This window comes from Oncorhynchus tshawytscha, linkage group LG30, assembly GCF_018296145.1.
Source record: "Oncorhynchus tshawytscha isolate Ot180627B linkage group LG30, Otsh_v2.0, whole genome shotgun sequence".
NCBI classification, from domain to species: Eukaryota; Metazoa; Chordata; class Actinopteri; order Salmoniformes; family Salmonidae; genus Oncorhynchus; species Oncorhynchus tshawytscha.
This window is the reverse complement of record NC_056458.1, coordinates 32,667,428-32,693,484: the sequence shown is the minus strand read 5'-3', so window position 1 is coordinate 32,693,484 and position 26,057 is coordinate 32,667,428. Positions and strand designations below refer to the sequence as shown.

General features: G+C 41.2%; 1 protein-coding gene across 4 annotated transcripts in view; it reads left to right on the top strand.

Moving 5' to 3' along the window:
* The first annotated feature begins 12,447 nt into the window (after positions 1-12,447).
* The window catches only part of gria4b (glutamate receptor, ionotropic, AMPA 4b), a 175,648-nt gene continuing 162,038 nt past the window's right edge, over positions 12,448-26,057 (top strand). For all 4 annotated transcript variants that reach the window (XM_042309512.1, XM_042309511.1, XM_042309514.1 and 1 more), the window contains exons 1-2: positions 12,448-12,841; positions 14,147-14,305. In XM_042309512.1, the coding sequence (XP_042165446.1) occupies positions 12,754-12,841; positions 14,147-14,305 (247 nt within the window). In that variant the 5' untranslated portion in view covers positions 12,448-12,753. The remainder of the gene's footprint in view (positions 12,842-14,146; positions 14,306-26,057) is intronic.

The following is a 26,057-nucleotide window of genomic DNA, read 5'->3' as shown; positions in this document are numbered from 1 at the left end:
TTTTTTAGTCACACCATCGTTAGGAGTAGCATAGCAGCGAGTCAGGCGGTGTTATTATGTGTGCATTCCAAATGGCACCCTATTCCCTATAAAATGCACTACTTTTGACCAGAACCCTTTGGGCCCTAGTCAAAAGTAGTGCACTACTAACTAGAGGTCGACCGATTATGATTTTTCAACGCTGATACCGATACCGATAATTGGAGGACCAAAAAAAGCCGATACCGATTAGATCGGCCGATTTTTAAAATGTATTTGTAATAATGACAATTACAACAATACTGAATTAACACTTATTTTAACTTAATATAATACATCAATCAAATCATTTTAGCCTAATTTCTTTTAGCTAAATATGCAGGTTTAAAAATATATACTTCTGTGTATTGATTTTAAGAAAGGCATTGATGTTTATGGTTAGGTACACATTGGAGCAATGATAAGCACCGCATCGATTATATGCAACGCAGGACACGCTAGATAAACTAGTAATATCAACCATGTGTAGTTAACTAGTGATTATGATTGATTGATTGCTTTTTATAAGATAAGTTTAATGCTAGCTAGCAACTTACCGTGGCTTACTGCATTTGTGTAACAGGCAGTCTCCTCGTGGAGTGCAATGAGAGGCTCGGGGGATCCAATTTTGCAATCTTACAGTTAACTAGTCCAACGCAATAATGACCTGCATCTCTCTCGTTGCACTCCACAAGGAGACTGCCTGTTACGCAAATGCAGTAAGCCAAGGTAAGTTGCTAGCTAGCATTAAACTTATCTTATAAAAAACAATCAATCATAATCACTAGTCGACTACACATGGTTGATGGTATTATTAAATATTTTCTAGCGTGTCCTGTGTTGCATATAATCTGACTGAGCATACAAGTATCTAAGTATCTGACTGAGTGGTGGTAGGCAGAAGCAGGCGCGTAAACATTCATTCAAACAGCACTTAAGTGCGTTTTGCCAGCAGCTCTTCGTTGTGCATCAAGCATTGCGCTGTTTATGACTTCAAACCTATCAACACCCAAGATGAGGCTGGTGTGACTGAAGTGAAATGGCTGGCTAGTTAGCGCGCGCTAATACGTTTCAAACTTCACTCGCTCTGAGCCTTGGGGTGGTTGTTTCCCTTGCTCTGCATGGGTAACGCTGCTTCGATGTGGTGGCTACAACCTAAAACTTCTTACCTGGGAATATTGCAGACTCATACTAAAAGGAACCACCAGCTTTCATATGTTCTCATGTTCTGAGCAAGGAACTGAAACGTTAGCTTTCTTACATAGCACATATTGCACTTTTACGTTCTTCTCCAACACTTTGTTTTTGCATTATTTAAACCAACTTGAACATGTTTCATGATCTACTTGAGGCTAAATTGATTTTATTGATGTATTATATTAAGTTAAAATAAGTGTTAACTCAGTATTGTTGTAATTGTCATTATTACAAATACATATTTTTTAATTTATTTTTAAAATCGGCCGATGAATTGGTATCGGCTTTTTTGGTCCTCCAATAATCGGTATCGGCGTTGAAAAATCATAATCGGTTGACCTCTACTATGGGCCCTAGTCCAAAGTAGTGCACTACTAACCCTATGGGACCTGGTCAAAAGTAGTGCACTACTAATCCTATGGGCCCTAGTCAAAAGTAGTGCACTACTAACCCTATGGGCCCCAGTCAAAGGTAGTGCACAACAGAGAGGTCACCGTGGAGTGAGAGAGAGCGAGACCCAATGCTGTGAGACCCTGTGTGTGTTTGTATGCCTCCCTGTCTGTCTGTGTGTGTGGCATGTCAGTGAGAAAGAGAGAGTGAATGTGTGAGAAACAGATTATGTCTATGACAGGGGGTTATTATGCATAAAACTTCATGCTAATATAAATCCATGCCATCTGTTTTTCAAATCACACTAATTCAAGGTCACCTTAATAACAACCTTCACTTATATCATGTCAGCCTCACCAATCATCTAATTCTTTAAATGGGCAATCTGGGATTCAAACAACAAGTGACCTTTTAACATTTTGGTTAACAGTGGGTTGTGATGGAGTAAGAGAGTTGAACTAAGCTCATAAGGCATTTAAAAGTTATATTTTTAAAGAATAAATGGCTATACTGTGGGGCTCCGGTATAAGGGACAGCATCTCAGTGCTAGAGGCGTCACTACAGACCCTGGTTCGATTCCAGGCTTAGACTGGAGCTCCACCATAGGGAGGTGTACAATTGGCCCAGCGTCTTCCGGGATTGGCCTGGGTAGGCCGTCATTGTAAATAAAAATGTGTTCTTAACTGACTTGCATATTTAAATAAAAAAATATTGTATGTCATTCATTTGATAGTCCAAAAACCTACCGCTGGCTACCCATCAGTCTGTAATGATGGCAGACTGACACACACACACATAGACCCCCCCCCCAACCTACGCCTCCCACAGCTACACAAACTACACTTTCATTCACAAAATCTTGGCACATTCAATCACTCACACACTGACTTGCATCCAGTAAAGAGGAAAAGACCGTGTGAGCTGAATGACACAAACAGCGTGGCTAGCTTTCGCCCTAATGGTATTTTGTCTACATCCCAAATGGCACCCTGACTTATTTCCTATATAGTGCATTACTTTTGACCAGAACCTATGGGGATCCTGGTCAAAAGTAGTCACTTTATAGGGAGCAGGGTGGCATTTTGGACGCAACCGTCTGAATCGATGACTTGGGGTTATGACAGACAAGCCTTTCTCTAAGTTTGTGTCCCAAATGACACTCTATTCCCTATATAGTGGACCGCTTTTATAGGATCTGGTCAAAAATAGTGCACTACATAGGTCTAGAGGATAGGGTGCCTAACCACTCGACTATAATGAAACGTCACATAATGTCAGTCATGAGAGATGTTTCGCTGCCAAAGAGACAGACACAAGGCCTTTCAAAATATTTCCTGAGAAAAAAAATGACATTTGAATTTAAAGAGGAGACAGCCTAGAAGACTGATCCTAACACTTAACCCATCTGGACTGACATACATCATCATGAGGTCTAATCTACATAATTGTTTTGTCTTTTTGGACTTTCAGCCACTTCTAGGGCCGTATATACCACATATACAATATATTACATAATGTGCCCCGTGTGTCTCAGTTGGTGGAGAATGGTGCTTGCAACACCAGGGTTGTGGGTTTGATTCCCACAAGGGACCAGTACAAGAAAGTATGAAAATGTATGCAAACACTAATGTATGTTGCTCTGGATGAGTGTCTGCTAAATTATTAAATGTTTTTTTAAATACAAAATAAATAGATCATGTGTCTTTCCCAGATGGGTAAAGATTCTGAGAATGGTGTTTTGGAATGTTGCAGATTTTCAGCCTGGTCTCGTAACATAATATATGTAAATCCAGGACTCTCAAATGTGTATGATACTGTATGTAGTGTGATTAGGGAATGTAAACCAGGTGTGCGGGGAAACAAGACAAAACACATGGAACAATGAAAAGTGGAGAGGCGACGGCTAGAAGACCGGTGACATCGACCGCCGAACGCCGCCCGAACAAGGAGAGGAGCCAACTTCGGCGGAAGTCATGACAACGTGTTGCATATTCGTAACATATTTACATTTTGCAAATTCATAACATATCATATGAAATGGGGTGATGGACATCCACAAATGAATACATACTATACGAAACGTAACATACGTATCAGGTGTATCAGATTGAGATATGGCAACACTGATGGTCCCAGAGGAACTGTGTCTTTTGAACTGTTATAGATATGTTATCATTGTAGGCCTATCATTGTCATTTTTCTATAGGAGGCTAGTCTGACTATGAGAATAAAAATTTATAAGTAGTGTGGTTTAAAGTGATGATAATGAAGTAGGGTAATACAGTATATTTTAAAAATCTGCAATCACAATCCTGAATGCCTAAAGACCCATTTCCCGGCAGCGTCATGAAAAGTTGCACACAATGTCTGTCATCAGATACCTCTTTGTTTCGCTAGCAGTGGATAGGATCGTACAGTATGCGATCGTACAAATGTAGCTCGTGCAAGTTAACAAACACATAATCACATGGTTATCGTCTACATCATTGCAGATGTCATCAGAGGATTGATTACCTAGCAAGCCAGCGAGGCAAAGTAAAATATCACAAATAGAGCTAAATAAAGCCGGAAGAATAATATACTTGATGAACATAAATATAGCCATAATTATTGTGTGTTTTCATGGTCATCACTCACTCACTGTTAAGTTTTTCAAGGTCCCGACAACAGCGTTAGCTATCCTGCTAGACAGTTTATTAATTTCGGGATGCACCCGCATCATTCAAAAGTGATGCTTGATGGTAAACACCAAATCTAAATATAATTTATTATTCACTTGATACATTATGTTGAACACAGGCCTACAGTGCCTTGCGAAAGTATTCGGCCCCCTTGAACTTTGCGACCTTTTGCCACATTTCAGGCTTCAAACATAAAGATATAAAACTGTATTTTTTTGTGAAGAATCAACAACAAGTGGGACACAATCATGAAGTGGAATGACATTTATTGGATATTTCAAACTTTTTTAACAAATCAAAAACTGAAAGATTGGGCGTGCAAAATTATTCAGCCCCTTTACTTTCAGTGCAGCAAACTCTCTCCAGAAGTTCAGTGAGGATCTCTGAATGATCCAATGTTGACCTAAATGACTAATGATGATAAATACAATCCACCTGTGTGTAATCAAGTCTCCGTATAAATGCACCTGCACTGTGATAGTCTCAGAGGTCCGTTAAAAGCGCAGAGAGCATCATGAAGAACAAGGAACACACCAGGCAGGTCCGAGATACTGTTGTGAAGATATTTAAAGCCGGATTTGGATACAAAAAGATTTCCCAAGCTTTAAACATCCCAAGGAGCACTGTGCAAGCGATAATATTGAAATGGAAGGAGTATCAGACCACTGCAAATCTACCAAGACCTGGCCGTCCCTCTAAACTTTCAGCTCATACAAGGAGAAGACTGATCAGAGATGCAGCCAAGAGGCCCATGATCACTCTGGATGAACTGCAGAGATCTACAGCTGAGGTGGGAGACTCTGTCCATAGGACAACAATCAGTCGTATATTGCACAAATCTGGCCTTTATGGAAGAGTGGCAAGAAGAAAGCCATTTCTTAAAGATATCCATAAAAAGTGTCGTTTAAAGTTTGCCACAAGCCACCTGGGAGACACACCAAACATGTGGAAGAAGGTGCTCTGGTCAGATGAAACCAAAATTGAACTTTTTGGCAACAATGCAAAACGTTATGTTTGGCGTAAAAGCAACACAGCTCATCACCCTGACCACACCATCCCCACTGTCAAACATGGTGGTGGCAGCATCATGGTTTGGGCCTGCTTTTCTTCAGCAGGGACAGGGAAGATGGTTAAAATTGATGGGAAGATGGATGGAGCCAAATACAGGACCATTCTGGAAGAAAACTTGATGGAGTCTGCAAAAGACCTGAGACTGGGACGGAGATTTGTCTTCCAACAAGACAATGATCCTAAACATAAAGCAAAATCTACAATGGAATGGTTCAAAAATAAACATATCCAGGTGTTAGAATGGTCAAGTCAAAGTCCAGACCTGAATTCAATCGAGAATCTGTGGAAAGAACTGAACACTGCTGCTCACAAATGCTCTCCATCCAACCTCACTGAGCTCGAGCTGTTTTGCAAGGAGGAATGGGAAAAAATTTCAGTCTCTCGATGTGCAAAACTGATAGACATACCCCAAGCGACTTACAGCTGTAATCGCAGCAAAAGGTGGCGCTACAAAGTATTAACTTAAGGGGGCTGAATAATTTTGCACGCCCAATTTTTCAGTTTTAGGTTTGTTAAAAAAGTTTGAAATATCCAATAAATGTCGTTCCACTTCATGATTGTGTCCCACTTGTTGTTGATTCTTCACAAAAAAATACAGTTTTATATCTTTATGTTTGAAGCCTGAAATGTGGCAAAAGGTCGCAAAGTTCAAGGGGGCCGAATACTTTCGCAAGGCACTGTATATACTGTAACATATGTAACCAGTGGTACAATGTAAAGCTGTGTAGAACAGCAATGGCACTGGGATCATCTTCCCCTCCCCCAAGCCTAACATTAACCATTTGTGGGAAAATTCCAAACTGACCCAAGAGGCAACTTCACCCTACTCCAACAAGCTCAGACAGGAGACGTTCTCTCTCTTGTACATTTGTTATTTTGTTAATCGCTGATGCTATTTACCGACAGGAGCTCCCTAGTTCCATAACAGAGGGCTTGATCAATTGAACATGTTTCAATCCTCAAGTTATTTGTGGAATGACGAACATTCCAAGACCACCACATGTTCATAAAGCAAGACCACCACATGTTCATAAGTTGCCTATGTTATTGTGTGTTCATACTGTTTCACCCCTCCTGGTACTGTAGTAGTTAGTAAAGTTCAGTTTATCAGCACGCTAGTTTCAGTACTGCAGACTGACAGTTTAGTTTAATTTCAGCACCATGGACAGCGACCTAACCCACATAGCCCTGGTTTTGCACTTCCTATATGTACAGTATTAAAAATGTATATTTTACCTTTATTTAACAGTAGTATAAAGGTTGGTTTTATTTGAGGGCTATATATACTTTCAGTACAGTGGACAGAAGTTTCTTTCAGCACCATGGACAACAGCCCAAACACGGTAAGCTTACTTTATCTGTCTATTAGTTTCAGGACCCACGGACTGACAGTTTAGTTTCAGCACCCTGGACAGCGGCCTAACCTACAGCACAGCGCTCCCGCCCTACGTAATTTCTGTCTGGTTGAAAACGTTGAAAGAGCAGATAGTGCTGCTGGCATACTGTATATGTTGCTGCAATATCACATTCTGATCTGTCTCTCCGATCTAATATCGCTATCATTCCTTGTAGCAAGGGCAGCTCGAGCATGGCAATTAGGAGTGTGCAATCTGCATAGGCTACATAAACGTCTTAATTAAATCCATTGGAGCGTTTCTCATTAGCATATTGACAAAAGCAAAATCAATTTACAGTTTGCCTTTTATACTGTTAAGATTGCCTGCCTGTGTGGGTTTGTCTTCTGCGTGCAGGTCCTTAATAGTCCTGTGGGTAGGCCTAAAACCTGCTATTCACCTTGCAATGAAGAAAGCTAAAGAAAATACATGAATAGTGAATAGGCCTACCGAAGCAAGGTTTGTATTGAATGTGAGATGACCTAGTCCTTTGTATAGCGATGCAAATACAAATCTCAAATCAGCAAAACGTGAGGTGAATGACAACAACAACAACAACGCTGGAATATACACGATTTATCCAAAAGTATGTGGACACCCCTTCAAGTTAGTGCATTCAGAAGTTCCAAACTTGGAAGCAATGTCAGCCCAATAACTGTTAGTCGGGAGCTTCATGTAATGGGTTTCCATGGCCAAGCAGCCACACACAAGCCTAAGATCACCATGTGCAATGCCAAGCATCGGCTGGAGCAGTGTTAAGCTTGCCGTAATTGGACTCAAGCAGTGGAAACGTGTACTCTGGAGTGCTGAATCATGCTTCACCATCTGGCAATCCAACGGACGAATCTAGGTTTGGTGGATGCCAGGAGAACGCTACCTGCCCCAATGCATAGTGCCAACTGTAACATTTGGTGGAGGAGGAATAATTGTCTGGAGCTGTTTTTCATGGTTTGGGCTAGGCCCCTTAGTTCCATTGAAGGGAAACTTTAACTCTACAGCATACAATGACAGTCTAGATGATTCTACACTTCCAATTTTGTGGGAACAGTTTGGGGAATGCCTTTTCCTGTTTAAACATGACAATGCACCTGTGCACAAAGCGAGGTCCTTACAGAAATGTTTTTGCAAGATCGTTGTGGATGAACTTGACCGGCCTGCACAGAGCCCTGACCTCAACCCTATCGAACATCTTTGGGATGAATTGGAATGCTGACTGCGAGCCAGGCCTAATCGCCCAATATCAGTGCCCAACCTCACTAATGCTCTTTTGGCTGAATGGAAACAAGTTCTCGCAGCAATGTTCCAGCATCTTGTGGAAAGCCTTCCCAAAAGAGTGAGTGGAGGCTGTTATAGCAGCAAAATAATCTCAACCCGGCACAGCCAGAAGAGGACTGGCTACCCCTCAGAGCCGGTTTCCTCTCTAGGTTTGTTCCTAGGTTCCTGCCATTCTAGTGAGTTTTTCCTAGCCACCGTGCTTCAACATCTGCATTGCTTGCTGTTTGGGGTTTTAGGCTGGGTTTCTGTATAGCACTTTGTGACATCGGCTGATGTAAAAATGGCATTATAAATATGATTGATTGAAAGGGAGACCAACTTTATATTAATTCCCATGATTTTGGAATGAGATGTTCGACGAGCAGGTGTCCACATATTTTTGGTCATGTAGTGTATTTTTCTCACTATTATAGCTAGTGTCACCACGAGGGCACTGAATTGCCAAACTTCCTTTATTCACAACAACATCATATAATATCTTACAAGACACATTTTTATTTCCTAAGTGGAATGCGTAGATTCACTCACTGACACATACAGTTGACGTCGGAAGTTTACATACACTTAGGTTGGAGACATTAAAACTCGTTTTTCAACCACTCCATAAATTTCTTGTTAAAACAAACTACAGTTTTGGCAAGTCGGTTAGGACATCTACTTTGTGCATGACACAAGTAATTTTTCCAACACTTGTATACAGACAGATTATTTCACTGTATCACAATTCCAGTGGGTCAGAAGTTTACATACACTAAGTTGACTATGCCTTTAAACAGCTTGTAAAATTCCAGAAAATTATGTCATGCTTTAGAAGCTTGTGATAGGCTAATTGACATAATTTGAGTCAATTGGAGGTGCAGCTGTGGATGTATTTCAAGGTCTACCTTCAAACTCAGTGCCTCTTTGCTTGACATCATGGGAAAATCAAAATAAATCAAGCAAGACCTCAGAAAGAAAATTGTAGACCTCCACTAGTCTGGTTCATCCTTGGGAGCAATTTCCAAATGCTTGAAGGTACCTGAACGTGGTAGTACAATAGTACAATAGTACGTACAATAGTACGCAAGTATAAACACCATGGGACCACGCAGCCGTCATACTGCTCAGGAAGGAGACGTGTTCTGTCTCCTAGAGATGAACGTACTTTGGTGCGAAAAGTGCGAATCAATCCCAGAACAACAGCAAAGGACCTTGTGAAGATGCTGGAGGAAACAGGTACAAAATAATCTCTATTCACAGTAAAACAAGTTCTATATCGACATAACTTAAAAGACATTCAGCAAGGAAGAAGCCAATGCTCCAAAACTGACATAAAAAAAACAGACTATGGTTTGCAACTGCACATTGTTACGGTTTTCCTCCGTAGAAGGAGAGTCGGACCAAAATGCAGCGTGGTTAATACGATACATGTTTAATGAATGAATAAACACGACAAATACAAAAACAAGAAACGGAACGTGAAAACCTATACAGCCTATCTGGTGAATACAAACACACTGAGACAGGAACAATCACCCACAAAACACACAGTGAAACCCAGGCTACCTAAATATGGTTCCCAATCAGAGACAACGAGAATCACCTGACTCTGATTGAGAACCGCCTCAGGCAGCCATAGACTATGCTAGACACCCCTACTCAGCCACAATCCCAATACCTACTAAAACCCCAATACCAAAACACAACACAAAATAAACCCATGTCACACCCTGGCCTGACCAAATAAATATATAAACACAAAATACTAAGACCAGGGCGTGACACACATTGTGACAAAGATCGTACAGACTCCACTGCTTCAAAACCTCCAGCCAAAAGGTAAAAAATGCAAGGCGTGAAACAATCACAAAAATAAGCAAATGTTTAACAATTTAACATCCTTCGTGAAATACCACGGAATACAGGGGAAAAACCAGCTTGGCGCGTAACATGAAACATGTAAAAAAACAATTCCACACAAAGACATGGGGGGGGAACAGAGGAATAAATACATGCAGTGTAATTAGCGAATGTAAACCAGGTGTGCAGGGAACAAGACAAAACAAATGGAACAATGGAAAAATGGAGCGGCGATGGCTAGAAAGCCGGTGACGTCGACCGACGAAACGCCACCCGAGAAAGGAGAGGAGCCAACTTCGGCAGATGTTGTGACAGTTAAATCTTGGTCGTAAATGGGTCTTCCAAATGGACAATGACCCCAAGCGTACTTCCAAAGTTGTGGCAAAATGGCTTAAGGACAACAAAGTAAAGGTATTGGAGTGGCCATCACAAAGCCCTGACCTCAATCTTATAGAAGATTTGTGGGCAGAACTGAGAAAGCGTGTGCAATTAAGGAGGCCTACAAACCTGACTCAGTTACACCAGCTTTGTCAGGAGGAATGGGCCAAAAGTCACCAAACTTATTCTGGGAAGCTTGTGGAAGGCTCCCCAAATGTTTGACCCAATTTAAACAATTTAAAGGCTATGCTACCAAATACTAATTTAGTGTATGTAAACTTCTGACCCACTGGGAAAGTGATGAAAGAAATAAAAGCTACAATTATTCTGACATTTCACATTCTTAAAATAAAGTGCTGATCCTAACTGACCTAAGACTTTTTACTAGGATTAAATGTCAGGAATTGTGAAAAACTGAGTTTAAATGTATTTGACTAAGGTTATTATAAACTTCCGACCTCAACTGTAGCTATATCGTTGAAAATCCACATGGGCCCCTAGCTTGGAGTGCATCGCACCGGTGCTTCTCTCCTTTGCGCAACAAGAGCTCCATTGTAACTGACAGCAAGTCATGGCACCCCAACATTCCCGGCCAATGCATTAACATGTTTGGGGTGGCAGGTAGCCTAGTGGTTAGAGCGTTGGGCCAGTAACTGAAAGGTTGTTAGATCGTATCCCTGAGCTGACAAAGAAAAAATCTGTCATTCTGCTCCTGAACAAGGCATTTAACCCACTGTTCGTAGGCTGTCACTGAAAATAATTATTTGTTCTTAACCTGTTGTGACTAGGGGGCAGTATTTTAATTTTAGGGAAAAAAACGGGATATTTTGTCAGGACAAGATGCTAGAATATGCATATAATTGACAGCTTAGGATAGAAAACACTCTAAAGTTTCCAATCCGGAAGTGCCTCATGTTTTGAAAGCTCTGCGTTCCAATGAGTCCCTATTGAGCAGTGAATGGGCTATCAACCAGATTACTCTTTCTCCGTATTCCAGAAGGTGTCTACAGCATTGTGACGTAGTTTTACGCATTTATGTTGAAGAATACCCGTAAGCGGCTACATTGCGCAAGTGGTTACCTGATGCTCCCAGAGAGATTCTCACGTAAAATACAGAGGTAGTCATTACTCCAATCGGTCCTACTGAATAACGAATTGTCCCGCTGGATATATTATCGAATAGATATTTGAAAAACACCTTGAGGATTGATTATAAACATATCTGTCGATATTATGGAGCTAATTTGGAATATTTTTAGCTGATTTCGTGACTGCAATTTCCGGGCGATTTCTCAGCCAAACGTGAAGAACAAACGGAGCTATTTCGCCTACAAAAATAATATTTTGGGGAAAAATGAACATTTGCTATCTAACTGGGAGTCTCGTGAGTGAAAACATCCGAAGCTCATCAAAGGTAAACAATTTAAGTTGATTGCTTTTCTGATTTCCGTGACCAAGTTACCTGCTGCTAGCTGGACAAAATGCTATGCTAGGCTATCGATAAACTTACACAAATGCTTGTCTAGCTTTGGCTGTAAAGCATATTTTGAAAATCTGAGATGACAGGGTGATTAACAAAAGGCTAAGCTGTGTCTCAATATATTTCATTTGTGATTTTCATGAATATGAATATTTTCTAGGAATATTTATGTCTGTTGCGTTATGCTAATTAGTGTCAGGCGATGATTACGCTCCCGCACACGGGATGGGGAGTCACTGACTTGCCGAGTTAAATAAAGGTTAAATAAAATATATACCGTTTATATCTGGTAATGAATCAATGACATTCATATTATGCCACAATATCAGAGCCTCAAACATTCTGCTGTGTCATAGATAGGAAAATTATATAAGTGTGCTGAAATTCAATGGTTCTCCTTATACCATAACTGGTATACATACCACATACTGGTATTATATGGGCATTATGGTGTAGTTAAGGTTGGGGTTAGATATGAGTTTAGGGTTAGGCATTAGGGTTAACTGTGTAGTTAAGTTTAGGGTTAGAATTAAGGTTAGGGTTAGATTTAAGTTTAGGGTTAGGCATTAGGGTTAACTGTGTAGTTAAGGTTAGGGTTAGATTTTAAATCAGATTTTATGACTTATGACTGTGCCCACTAGTGACCACTCTGCAAAGCTGCCTCCAGAACAAAACGCTAACCTGCTTATAGAATAGGACACTTCTTCTCAACGAGTAACAAGGTGGTGTTGAGGGAACATGTGCGGGAGGAGTTCGAGAACGACAGCAGAGAGGGAGAAAGGCTCGAGAGAAAGCGCATGTGTGATTCCGCTCTCCATGCAGGCAGCCCACCACTGGCAAGCTCCCCTCATCTTGTGTGTAACATCTCTACTGCCCAACAGCCGTATGTACCAGCGTCCGCCGGCACTGCGGGGGAAGATTCAACCCATAATGGATTGCTAATGAACGGAGCCTCTTTTTCTTTTCGTCTTGCTTTTCCCCCGACTGTCATCCTCTTCAATGTCTCTTATCAGTTTTTAACCAAAACAAAATGAGGATTTCTTGTGACCAGTTTCTATTGATATTGTCTGTCTTTCGGGGACTCACAATGGGGGCTTTCCCAAGCAGTGTACAGATCGGTAAGTGTAGCCTACAGCAGTGCTTGACAATTAAAAGGGCATGGACATTTGCCAATCGGGTTATGAAGTGGTGAATAAGGTCTTGTTTTCATTATAGTTTATGTGACCTTGTTAGGAAATTGGCTACTTGTTTATCATTCATGATCACATAACATTGACATTGCAAAGTAGATTTGACTGAGAAATTGACTGAGAAACCTATTACTGTATTAACATTACAATTTCAATTTGTTCCTAGTTGATTCAATGTTTTGTCTCGTACGTATGTGCAGAAGGGAAACATGTATATATGGTCATACATAACTGTTTCAGTGCGGTCCTCAGCATTCGGTGTCCTTTCAAAGCCCCACTGCAGCAGTAGCCTAGTGCTCCGAGCAATGACTGGATGCTTCGCTTGGTCTGAGCGAATGGATCAGCAGCGGGAATTCTCTCAAAGTGTGTGTAGCCCTGCTGCAGAGTGCACACTCACCCCTGTTACATTCAGAAGACTCCGTTCTGCTTTTGCATAAACCCGTTTGTCATGGTCATACTGTTTTATATGTTGCTGGCTGGGTTCGTTGCCACTGAGAAAACACGAGGAGCGCGTTTATTCAATCTAGAGCCTCTGTCCGAACCCAGCTAAAGCACTGACTATATGTAGCCTAAAAGCCGCGCCGTGGAGGGATCTCTGCTAGTGTCAAGTGCCCTCGGTCTTTTGGCCTTTAACTTATGGTGTTGGCCGTGGCCCAAAAAGGAACCGTAAATCCAGTGCGTTAATATTACTGCTGAGTCGATCGAATTGGCTTATTTATAGCTCAAGCACATCCGAACAAATCATGCTGAACGCAAATAATTGGGGGTCGAATGATATCCCTCTGTCGAATAATAATTTTGAACTTAATAGATGTGTGGTGTGTTTTAAAGGTATATTCCAATGGGCCACATGTCTATTCAAGCTTGGTTGACCTTTTACGATTTCCAGGCAGGGTCCTTTGGGAGGGACAATGTGTTAAGGTTATTGGCTGTGGCTCTTGTTTTTCATCAAAGCATTTACTGTATGCTCAGTGTCAGACATCCCATTGCTCACTCACTCTCTCCCTCTCCATCCATCCATCCATCCATCCATCCATCCATCCATCCATCCATCCATCCATCCATCGCTCTCTCTCCCTGTCTCTCTCTCTCTCTCCCTGCATTTAATTTCGCTATGTATTTATAGATAAACGTGATAAAAGGATGAAAAAAATATTTACTGTATATATATATAATACATATAATAATAAATACCTCTCTCATCCCTCTCTCCCTTTCTCCCTCTCTCTGCAGGTGGCCTGTTCATCAGAAACACAGATCAGGAATACACAGCGTTTCGCCTGGCCATCTTTCTGCACAATACCAGTCCCAACGCATCCGAGGCCCCCTTCAACCTGGTGCCTCATGTGGACAACATCGAGACGGCCAACAGCTTTGCTGTCACCAATGCCTGTGAGTACAGACTGGCCAGATGCATCCCAATTTCATGTTTTAATGGCTATCTTTCTCATCTGACCAGTCAAGTCAAACTCTGGTTTGGATACCAGGGTGTTGGCATAACACAATTGTGTCCATTGTTAGACTGTGATTGCAGACGGTAAAAGCCCAGGTTGGGGTGGATGGAAGGGTGGTTGGGATTCGGATTGTCTAATGGCATGAGAAAGTTTGCCTTTTACCGTTGTGAGACTATAGTGGTATGTTACTGTATGCTATGGTGAGAGTTGAGAAGATAGTGTGTCTGTGTGCCTTATTTCTTTCTCTGTCACACACATGTGCACGCCCATGATACATACACACAGACACAGTATACAGTGTGTCACCCATGAACACTGCAACATGACAGGATACTCTCTGGCTCCCTCCCAGCTTCAACTTAGTGTGTGTGTGTGTGTGTGTGTGTGTGTGTGTGTGTGTGTGTATGAAACAAACTGTGATTTTTATCTAGCAAGGCACTCTCTCCTCCTTGCATACATTAGAGCACGTACATGCATTTATGTATGTACGTCTATGCAATGTATGTGTGTGAGGTTGTTGTGGCAGGCTGTGCATGTTTCCCTTCATCACTATGGCTCAGCAGCAGGTAGCGAGGAGCAGTGTTGGCTAAGCCTGTCATTGTTTGTTTGCGGGGAGTGACTGCTGGTTGTGGTGGTGAATACCCTGCTGCTAACCTGAGGAGCCCTGTGTGAGAGAGGCTTGTCCTTTCTTGCCCCCGGGTACGGCTGCAGTCTGGTACTGGACGTGACTTCATCTACTCTGCTTTAGTATACACACACATCTTTCTCCCTCACTGTCAGGCTTTTCTCCCTCACAGTCATCTCTTCTCATCATCCTCAGCTGGGTTGGCTTCCATAGTCAACATCTGGTCAACATCTGCCCATTCTCAGTCTATCTCTCCGCCCATTGGGGGTTTGTATATAGTATAGAATTGTGTAGTATAGTCACTGGCAGACTTACCATTAGGAAGAAGAAGAAATTGACTCAGGCCTCACATCATAAAGGGGCCTCATGAGCTGGGCCTAAAAAATAAATGAATATGTCGGCTTACCGCATCTGCTGGTGTTTGTCAGACCAGGAGATATCTTGAAAATCGCTTTTCTCACGAAAACATCTGTAGAGTCGGTTTGCCCTACAAATTCATATGTTATTATGACCCCTCTATGGAAAGAGGAGACTCACAAACACAACCGTGTTCTCTGTTCTGCTCTATGGGACTCGTATGAAGGTAACCCGATGCCGGGACGAAAAATGAAGGGAAGTGAATAGGGCATTTCCACATCAAAGTTATACAGGTAATTCCATGGTAATAAAAAAATCACTATACATGTATATCTCAGATATAAGACAGACACTTCAAAACATACTTTATTTTGATAAAATGTTGGACTTCCTGTTATTTTATATATGAATCTGTTATTCAATGTGTTTCTATGGGTTAATAGCATATTATGTTTCATCAACAACAACAAAAAATATCTTAATTCTGTTTTGTCAGAAGTGTGCTCTATTCATAAAATTGACATACATCAAAAAAATAATTCTCCTTCGATTTCCCTGCCACCCTCACTATAGACTGTGAAAATAATTGTCACACACTGTTGCACGATGACACTAAACTGGTGAGCGCTATTGGAGCTCCGCCCAAGCAAGGCATTCGATTGGTTTGACGTTTAGCGAGGCGAAACTGATTTACACCGGGTCTTCACCCCTATTTAGCTAGTTTTCTGCCATGAACTTTCCCAGGCTTACCTTTTTAGGGAGACCTGGTTCTCATTGAGGCTAGCTAAGTAGAAACCCAGCCCAGGGCCCTTGGACTCTAGGGGGATACAATACGCATTTATTTGGGAAAAAGACAGGTGCTGCTGATAATACTGCCATGGTCGTTGAGGCAGAGGACATATATGTGTAGCCCATGTGTCTGATGCTGTCTGGTGAAAAAGAGGATGGCATGTCAGCATGGGCTACAGATACATGGGCTACAGATAGTAAGACAGAAGGGCGCTGTTTCGCTCGCTCGGATGCTTTCTCTGGTGAGAGTTTCTCCACTTGCAAATTGAAAGTTTGTTGGCTGGTGCACAGTGCACTGTTTGGATGCTGGAATAATTTTGGGATGAACGTGTGAAGATAATCTACTTTCTGAAGTTATTTTTTGACACTCAGATAAAAACACAATGACTGGTTTGGTTTATGGCACATTAAAAGGTAATACATTTTTACAGTTAAATTATGTCTTTAATATATAGCCCATTAAAACATTTTGTCCACGCATTTGGAGGGGCAGAGGGTGCCTCAGACTGGCCTGTCTGGAGCCTCCAAATGACTAAGTCTGCCGTATAGTACAGCCTCACCGGTTAGGGCCTCAATTGTTAGGGTCACAAGGTTGAGTGATGTCACATTGAGCATTGGTTGACGGTTGGGAAACAGTCCATTCCATTCGGTGTTATTTGAACACAGATCCGTCACAGCCTGTGTTAGTGTCACATCGAGTCTCGTCACGTACTGTACTTACGTCAAGTTGAAGGTTGTCACATTGAATTGCTTAGTGTGGCATGTCACGTCGAGTGGGGTTTCAATTCACTGCATTCTCACCAGCCCCCCATGGTTCACATTATGTGCTCTAGTCTTTGTCTGCATCCCAAATGGCACTCTGTTCTCAGTATTATGCACTTGTCAAAAATAGTGCACTTACAGTATGTAGGGAATTGGGTGCTATTTAGGACACAGACTTTGTATTTAGTTTCGATTCAATATGCTTATTCCCCCATCTCCCATTCACCATTGTATAACTGCAATCTACGGCTAGGCTATGTCCCATTCTTTATGGCTGTGTGTGTACCGACTTCTACTTTCCATGCTATCCGCAGTGCCCATGGTTCATATTGGACGTATGTCTATTCGGTTCCATCCATTCTCTATGGCTGGTCACTGCAGAGTCTATTTCTCTCTTCTGTCAATCCTCCATGTCTCATACCAGCATTTGATGTTCACCTACTAACTAAAGGCTATGTTCCATCCATTCTCCATTGCTGTGTGCGTAGCAGCAACATCCCATCCGTGTCTCATATTTGGTGTTCATCTACTATAAGCTATATAGTCTGTTCTCTTTTGTTACTGTGCAGCAGCATGCACTATCTCATCATTTCTCTCTCTTTCGCACCAATCCCCATGTCTCATATTTGGTGTGTTAGTGATTTGTTGCTCTCTGGTTCTCTGGGGTGCAGTGTTTCTCTCATCTGTGTTTGGCCTCAAGGCGGGTTCCCAGGACAGATGATTTGGCTTCTGATGATCCCTCTCGCCCTCCAGGAGTCTATAAATACACCAGGCCCCCCGCCCCACCGCTTGTCTTATTATCAACGATGCGATATTAGAAAACTGATGGCTAAGTTAAGCAGAGGATGAAGAGTTGTGTCTGAGACATGTGTTTGAGGAATGGGGTGTGTTTGTGTGTGTTTTTACAGTGCGTTTGTGTATGTGTGTTTATAGTGTGTGTATGCGCTTGTGCGTGTGACACTAATGTACTTGTCCTCTTGCTCAGTTGTGCACCGGGGCCTCCCACTCCTCTTTCTATTCTGGTTAGGGCCAGTTTGTGCTGTTCTGTGAAGGGAGTAGTACACAGCGTTGTACGAGATCTTCAGTTTCTTGGCAATTTCTCACATGGAATAGCCTTCATTTCTCAGAACAAGAATAGACGGACAAGTTTCAGAAGAAAGTCTTTGTTTCTGGCCATTTTGAGCCTGTAATCTAACTCACAAATGCTGATGCTCCAGATACTCAACTAGTCTAAAGAAGGCCAGTTTTATTGCCTCTTAATCAGCACAACCGTTTTCAGCTGTGTTAACATAATTGCAAAAGGGTTTTCTAATGATCAATTAGTCTTTTAAAATGATAAACTTGGCTAAGCTAACAAAATGTGCCATTGGAACATAGGAGTGACGGTTGCTGATAATTGACCTGTACGCCTATGTAGATATTCCAGTTTCAGTAGTCATTTACAACATTAACAATGTCTACACTGTATTTCTGATCAATTTGATGTTATTTTAATGGAAAAAAATGTGCTTTTCTTTCAAAAACAAGGATATTTATAAGTAACCCTAAACTTTTGAATGGTAGTGTATAGCTTTTTTTATGAGCATGTCCTTATTTCTGTTACAGCATACTGAATGACTCATTCATATTCCATTCACCCAGCTCAATGTAACATCGATAGATTTAGGCTACTACACGATACTCAAATTTCCCTATACCCATCATGAGGTTGCTACAACCTAGCCTATGAATTAATGTTTACAATGTAGGTGCACAGGTCGAGAGAATCTTTAGTAATCAAGGTGACAGACAGTGACACATTTAATGCTGCCTTGCACACTCTTGCCTGCATCTAGCTGATCTAGGTTGTAATCATTAGTCCAAAAGTTGCAAACAAGAGTTTCTATTGGACAAATTCAAGTATGTTTATCCCCGTTTTGTTCCGTTTGCTTCTGTTTAAGGAAAGTTTGTCAACAGAATCGGCGGAATGGATACTCCCCTGGTCACACGCGCTACTCCTCTCTCACCTTTTCCCTTCGCTTGTGGACTTCATTGCACCACACGTCAGCTGTCTATGACCAGGCAAAAAAACAACTTTCCAAGCCAAACACTCATATCAAAACCGCTATAGACAGCCTACATCATTGTCGCCATCTAACTTCATAGTCAACATAGCCAATAGAAGAAACGCATTAGTAAACCTGCTAAAATCATGCAGTACAGTGTATAGTCAGCAAGCACTTTAGCAGTTACCAGCTTGCCCTGGTGGCAATGAATTAATACAACCAAAAGCTTGCCTTGGAAGAGTTCCAGTGTTGGATAGCCATAGCCAGCTAGCTAATTTAGCATCCTTATCTGTTTGAGCCGGGTGTTTGAGTAGGCTAAACTAGCTAGCTATCTAAGTAAGTGAAAGTGGAAAAAATACAATGAAATATAGCTAGCTCTCCCTCTTGTTTCTCCTTCATTTTTTAAGAAATTAATTTGTTAAAGTCTGTTAAACTATTGTCTTTCTCTCTATTTTAATCAACTACTCACCACATTTTATGCACTGCAGTGTTAGCTAGTTGTAGCTTATGCTTTCAGTAATAGATTCATTCTCTGATCCTTCGTTATGTGGACAAAATGTCATTTCATTCTGCAAGAGCTCTGATAGGTTGGAGGACGTCCTCCGGAAGTTGTCATAATTACTGTGTAAGTCTATGGAAGGAGACGAGAACCTTGAGCCTCCTTGGTTTTGTATTGAAGTCAATGTACCGAGAGGAGGACGGAAACTAGCTGTCTTCCAGCTACACCATGGTGCTAACAGAGTGCTGTTGAGGCTACTGTATACCTTCATTGCAAAACAGTTTTAATCAATTATTTTGTGACATGAGTATATTAAGTATAGTTGTATCTATAGTTTCACTATTTTTTACTGTTGTGAAGTTCACTGAGGAGGATGGTCCTCCACTTCCTCTTCTGAGGAGCCTCCACTGGATATATGTAATATAATCTCCTATATGAATGTGCTCCTTTTCCTTTTAATCATCGTCAGTAAGAATGATTGAACAGACAGTGTCTTTGACATTTATATGACATTGTAGTGGATTTGTATTGTCACCTTTAATTTCCATTGTTACCTGATAGAGAAGTAACCAGTCAGCTGGTTTCAAAACTAGTCGCAACAACGTTATTCTAGCGGTATTTTCTGATGACATGGTTGTCTACTGATAGAATTACGTTTTTTTTTGTGGTTGTAATATCATGTTTCTACAACCAGAAAACTAGTTTATAAACAGAAAATAACATTATTATGACGTCCCATGCCCAATTTTGCCCGCTAGGAACTGACATATAGCTTGAGGTAGAGCCAAACCATTTGAGGTAGAGCCAAACCAGTGTGAAAAACTCCCATCAAGAAGAGCAGAGAATTCCGACTCCCTTTCCTCTCAGCTTATTAGAAGTCAACCATTGATTGGTCGAGCCAAATCAGAACGGAATAATATCAGCCAATCAATGCGGCTCCAATAGCTGAGGGGCAGGAGAGTCTCTCTCTCTCTCACACACACACACACACACACACACACACACACACACACACACATGGGATTCCCATAGGGCGGCGCACAATTGGCCCAGCGTCATCTGGGTTTGGCCAGGGTAGGCCGTCATTGTAAATAAGAATTTGTTCTTAACTGACTTGCCTAGTTAAATAAAATATATTTTTTAAATCCATTGTTTACATCACACTCTCTCTCCCTGTCTCTGCTTAGATATAAAGGGTTTGAATGACCTTAACGCTGGTTCAAGGACATATGTTTCCAAAGAGAGAAATAAAGAGAGCCTGAGAGAGGGACCTACAGTAATTGTGTGGAAGATGTACTTCATCCAACAAATCCTGTCGGTGACAGTCTACAGAGCTGAAAAGAGTAATTGCCATGACGATGAGAATGGATGCTGGTATGTGCACCCTTTTCACACTACCGAGCCAAGCTGAGCCATACTGAGTTGACTTGGTTGGGCATCCACCATAGTTCCTGGAACCGTGCGCGAAAGGACAATGGGAACAGAACATATCCAAACCAGTACCACAAAGTACAATACCGACGGAGTCGGCCCGATAGTGTGAAATGGGCAATTTTGGATTTCTCTCCAGGCAGAGATTTCTTTCAAAACACCAACATTGACTGTGACTTATTGAGTGAGTAGATCTTGGAAGGAAGAAAAAGAAGGAAGAGGGTTAGAGATTGAATGGGTTGAGTCCACCTCTCACAAACTGCGCTGCTGCCCCCCTGTCTCTCTCCTTATTGACATAGTGACACGTTCATCTCTGATGACTCATTAATATTCTGCATGGCACTCCGACTCAGTCTCCTCCACACCAAGTGTATGTGTGTTATATAGTGGGTAGTCAGGTATCTACATTTTTATATTCTATAAGGGTCTACTCTGGTTTCTAAAGGTGTCTAGGAGCACATGTATGTCCTTGTATCTCTCGATGTCTTTCTGTATTCGTGTGTGTGTGAACAGTATATTTTTAGATGAATTTAGTAACTATGTGTTCATTAACCAATTCAATTAAAACACTGTCTGTTTCTAAGAATTTGTAAGGTTCTTATTTGGATAAAATGGACAGAGACCAGCCACTAAATTAGCCAATAGCGTTTATTCTCGAGAGCTCTGCCAATCATTTCATGTACATTGGTTTATATACCTCTCATTTTGTCATAAATGTCCCTCCTCCTCTAAGACAATGACAAAGCTGCTTTTCAATTCCATTCCAACACATACATATTGCTTATCATACACTACCACATGTTACACAATCTACTGCAAGCCCAATGGTTTCTCCCCTCCCTGGTTGGGGACCAGACATCTTTACTGTTGTTAGTTTCACTGTGGTCACAAGTTGTCTGTCACACTTCCTCTTTGCCTATGTACAAACATTCTTCATCAGACAGGGTAGAATTATGTTAGTTACAATCCTGCGTTAAATGTATACATCATTTAGTCATTATTCATAAAATCCCATAACGTATATGTACAGAGTGCATGTAATGCATATTACGGTAATGTATCACTACATATTTGTATGTTGTTTTTTGGCTATTATGCCCCTTTTCCTCCCTTATCCCAAAGAAATTCAGTAGGCTATAGCGTCCCACCTCGCCAACAGCCAGTGAAATAGCAGGGTGCCAAATTCAAAACAACAGAAACCCCATAATTAAAATTCCTCAAACATACAAGTATAATACACCATTTTAAAGATAAACTTCTTGTAAATCCAGCCACAGTGTCCGATTTCAAATAGGCTTTATGGCAAAAGCACACCAAGCGATTGTTAGGTCAGCACCTAATCACAGAAAACCATACAGACATTTTCCAGCCAAGGAGAGGGCTCACAAAAGTCAGAAATAGCGATTAAATTAACCACTAACCTTTGATGATCTTCATCAGATGGCACTCACAGGACTTCATGTTATACAATAAATGTGTGTTTTGTTCGATAAAGTTAATCTTTATGTCCAAAAACCTCATTTGAAATTGGTGTTGTAACGATATTCGTCGTCGGAAGATGAGGAATCATCGGACCAAAGCTCAGCGTGGTAAGTGTTCATGCTTTCTTTATTAAAACTGAACACTATAACAAAAATAACAAAGAGAATAATTGAAACAGTCCTGTAAGGTGCAAACACTAAACAGAAATTAACTACCCACAAAAATCCTGTGGGTAAAAGCTACCTAAGAATTGTTCCCAATCAGAGACAACGATAGACAGCTGTCCCTGATTGATAAACATACCCAGCCAAAACAAAGAAATACAAAACCATAGAAAAAGGAACATAGAATGCCCACCCAAATCACACCCTGACCAAACCAAAATAGAGACATAAAAAGCTCTAAGGTCAGGGCGTGACAGGTGTGTTATGTTCAGAAATGCATTGTCTCAAACAAACATCTGGTGAAAGTGCAGAGAGCCACATAAATGACAGAAATACTCATAATAAACATTGATAAAAGATACAAGTGTTATGCATGGAATTATAGATAAACTTCTCCTTAATGCAACCGCTGTGTCAGATTTCAAAAAGGCTTTACGGCGAAAGCATACCTTGCGATTATGTTAGGTCAGCACCTAGCCACAGAAAAACATACAGCCATTTTCCAAAGAAGGAGAGGTGTCAGAAATAGCGTTATAAATATTCTCTTACCTTTGATGATCTTGATCAGAATGCACTCCCAAGGAATTCCAGTTCCACAATAAATGTTTGTTTTGTTCGATAAAGGCCATCATTTATGTCCAAATACCTCATTTATGTTCGCGCGTTTAGCCCAGTAATCCAAATGCTCAATGCGCGATCGCTTAGTTCCAACGAAAAGTTAAAAAAATAATATTATAGTTTGTAGAAACATGTCAAACGATGTATAGAATCAATCTTTAGGATGTTTTTATCATAAATCTTCAATAATGTTTCAACCGGACAATTCCTTTGTCTTTAGAAATTAAAAGGAACGTAGCTACCTCTCATGGCCACGTGCATGATTTAGCTCATGGCATTCTGCCAGACACCTGACTCAAACAGTTCTCATTCGCTCCCCCTTCACAGTAGAAGCCTGAAACAAGGTTCTAAAGACTGTTGGCATCTATTGGAAGCCTTAGGAAGTGCAATATGACCGCATTTTTAAATTGTTTTTATTTCACCTTTATTTCCGCTAGCAGAACCCCCCTGCAACAGCCAGTGGAAGTGCAGGGCGCCAAGTTCAAAACAGCAAAAATCTCATAATTAAAATTCCTCAACCATACAAGTATTTCACACCATTTTAAAGATAAAATTCTCATTAATCCAGCCACAGTATCTGATTTCAAAAATGATTTACAATGAAAGCACCACAAACGATTGTTAGGTCACCACCAAGTCACAGAAAAACACAGCCATTTTTTTCTAACCAAAGAGAGGAGTCACAAAAAGCAGAAAAAGAGATAAAATGAATCACTAAGCTTTGAGGATCTTCATATTTATATAAGAAAATCTGAGTTTACATTGGCGCGTTACGTTCAGTAGTTCTAAAACATGCGGTGATATTGCAGAGAGCCACATCAATTTACAGAAATACTCATAATAAACATTGATAAAGATACGACTATTATACAAGGAACTTTAGATAAACTTCTCCTTCTCAGATTTCAAAAAAGCTTTACGGAGAAAGCAAACCATGCAATAATCTGAGTACAGCCTTTAGACAACAAAGCAGCCAAAAAGATACCCGCCATATTGGGTAGTCAACATTACTCAGAAATAGCATTTTAAATATTCACTTACCTTTGATGATCTTCATCAGAATGCACTCCCAGTAATCGCAGTTCCACCATAAATGTTTGGTTTGTTCAATAATGTCCATCAGTTATGTCCAAATATTTTCTTTTGTTAGGGCGTTTGGTAAACAAATCCAAAAGCGCGTTCAGGTCGCGCCGAACGTCGGACGAAAAGTTTTAAAAAGTTCTGTTACAGCCCGTAGAAACATGCCAAACTAAGTATGGAATAAATCTTTAGCATGTTTTTAACATAAAACTGGATTAATGTTCCAACCGGACAATTCCTTTGTCTGTACAAATGAAGTGGAACGTAGCTACCTTTCACGTGAGCGCACCAGACCGAGGCTGTGGCACTCTGCCAGATCACTCACTCAAAGAGCCCTTACGAGCCCCTCCTTTAGAGTAGAATCCTCAAAAAAGGTTCTAAATACTGTTGACATCTAGTGGAAGCCTTGGAAAGTGAAACATAACTAATATCACCCTGTACCTTCAATGGAGGCTGAGTTGAAAAACTACAAACCTCAGATTTCCCACTTCCTGGTTGGATTTTTACTCTCAGGTTTTTGCCTGCCATATGGGTTCTGTTATGGGTTCCATATGGGTTCTGTTAGAAACTTCTGAGTGTTTTCTATCCAATACTAATAATAATATGCATATTCTAGCTTTTGGGCCTGAGTAGCAGGCAGTTTACTCTGGGCACCTTATTAACCAAGCTACTCAATACTGCCTCCCAGTCCCAAAGAAGTTAATGGTACCCTTTCTGAGAGAATGAGATAGAAAGAGGGAGGGCTGAGAGTGGCCTTTAAATGACAGGTATCAAGCCTGATGTCTTCAAGGATTTCTGATATACCTAAATGGAGGTGTGTGTGTGTGTGTGTGTGTGTGTGTGTGTGCGTGTGTGTGAAGTTCTGGGAAACAGGTTAGTAGGTGTTAGGAGAGAGGAAGGGATGTAGGGATGTAGGGAGGGGCAAGGGGAGAGGCGAGGAGGCTTCTCCTCTAATGAGGGATTAATGTGGCCAGGCGGATGAAGGGATGGAGGGATGAAGGGAGACGGAAGAGGGGGAGAGGTGAAGCTGGAGGGGACTCATAAATCCTGACCCTAATTCCCTTAATTAAGAAACAAATCACCTGAGAGCAGCCACACAGAGAGATCACCTTAATGGAGAGCCATGGAGATGAGAGAGAGTGTTTGTCTCACTCTATATCTGCTTGTAAAAGAGAGTTACATAGAGAGAAAGATACACTGTGAGGATGTGTGTGTGTGTATGCATGTGTGTGTGTGTACACGAGCTGTCATAGCACCATTCTCCCTCTAGCGTGAGATGCACCCTTGTGTTTGTGTATGAACTTCTCAGCTGTAACTCCAGTATCGACTTGGCATTTCTCAAAGCTGAGAGGAGCGAGCGGTCAGGGAGAGAAGTGACAGAAGAGCTAGCAGAGCGCCCATCTTTTGTCAGACCCAGGGCTTCCTTCCTCTTCTCATATACAGTAACTGAGGAACCAGCGTCCTGTTCAGTAGGTGGAAAACATTTTGAAATGTTTTGAAACAGGGAGGTTATATACTATCATATTATTTTGGCCTGCTCCAAAAAACAGCTTCCCCTTTGCCACTGTGTGTGTGTGTGTGTTTGCGTTTGTGCATGCGTGCGTGAAGGAAAGAAGGAAGGTAGGATAGCCATATGTATGGCATTTCCCATAGCTTATCAGGCGCATAGGTGGAGCCAACACCATATTGCCAGTTCAGTTTGTCAAAAATGTTTTCAAACAAGGAGGTGCTACCTGAACTTCTTCAAAAAGAACACATATTTTTGTTATCCATTGCAAAATGTTTTTCTTCAGTGTGCCCAACTGAACGCAACCCATCTTTTTCATAATCATCCCTGT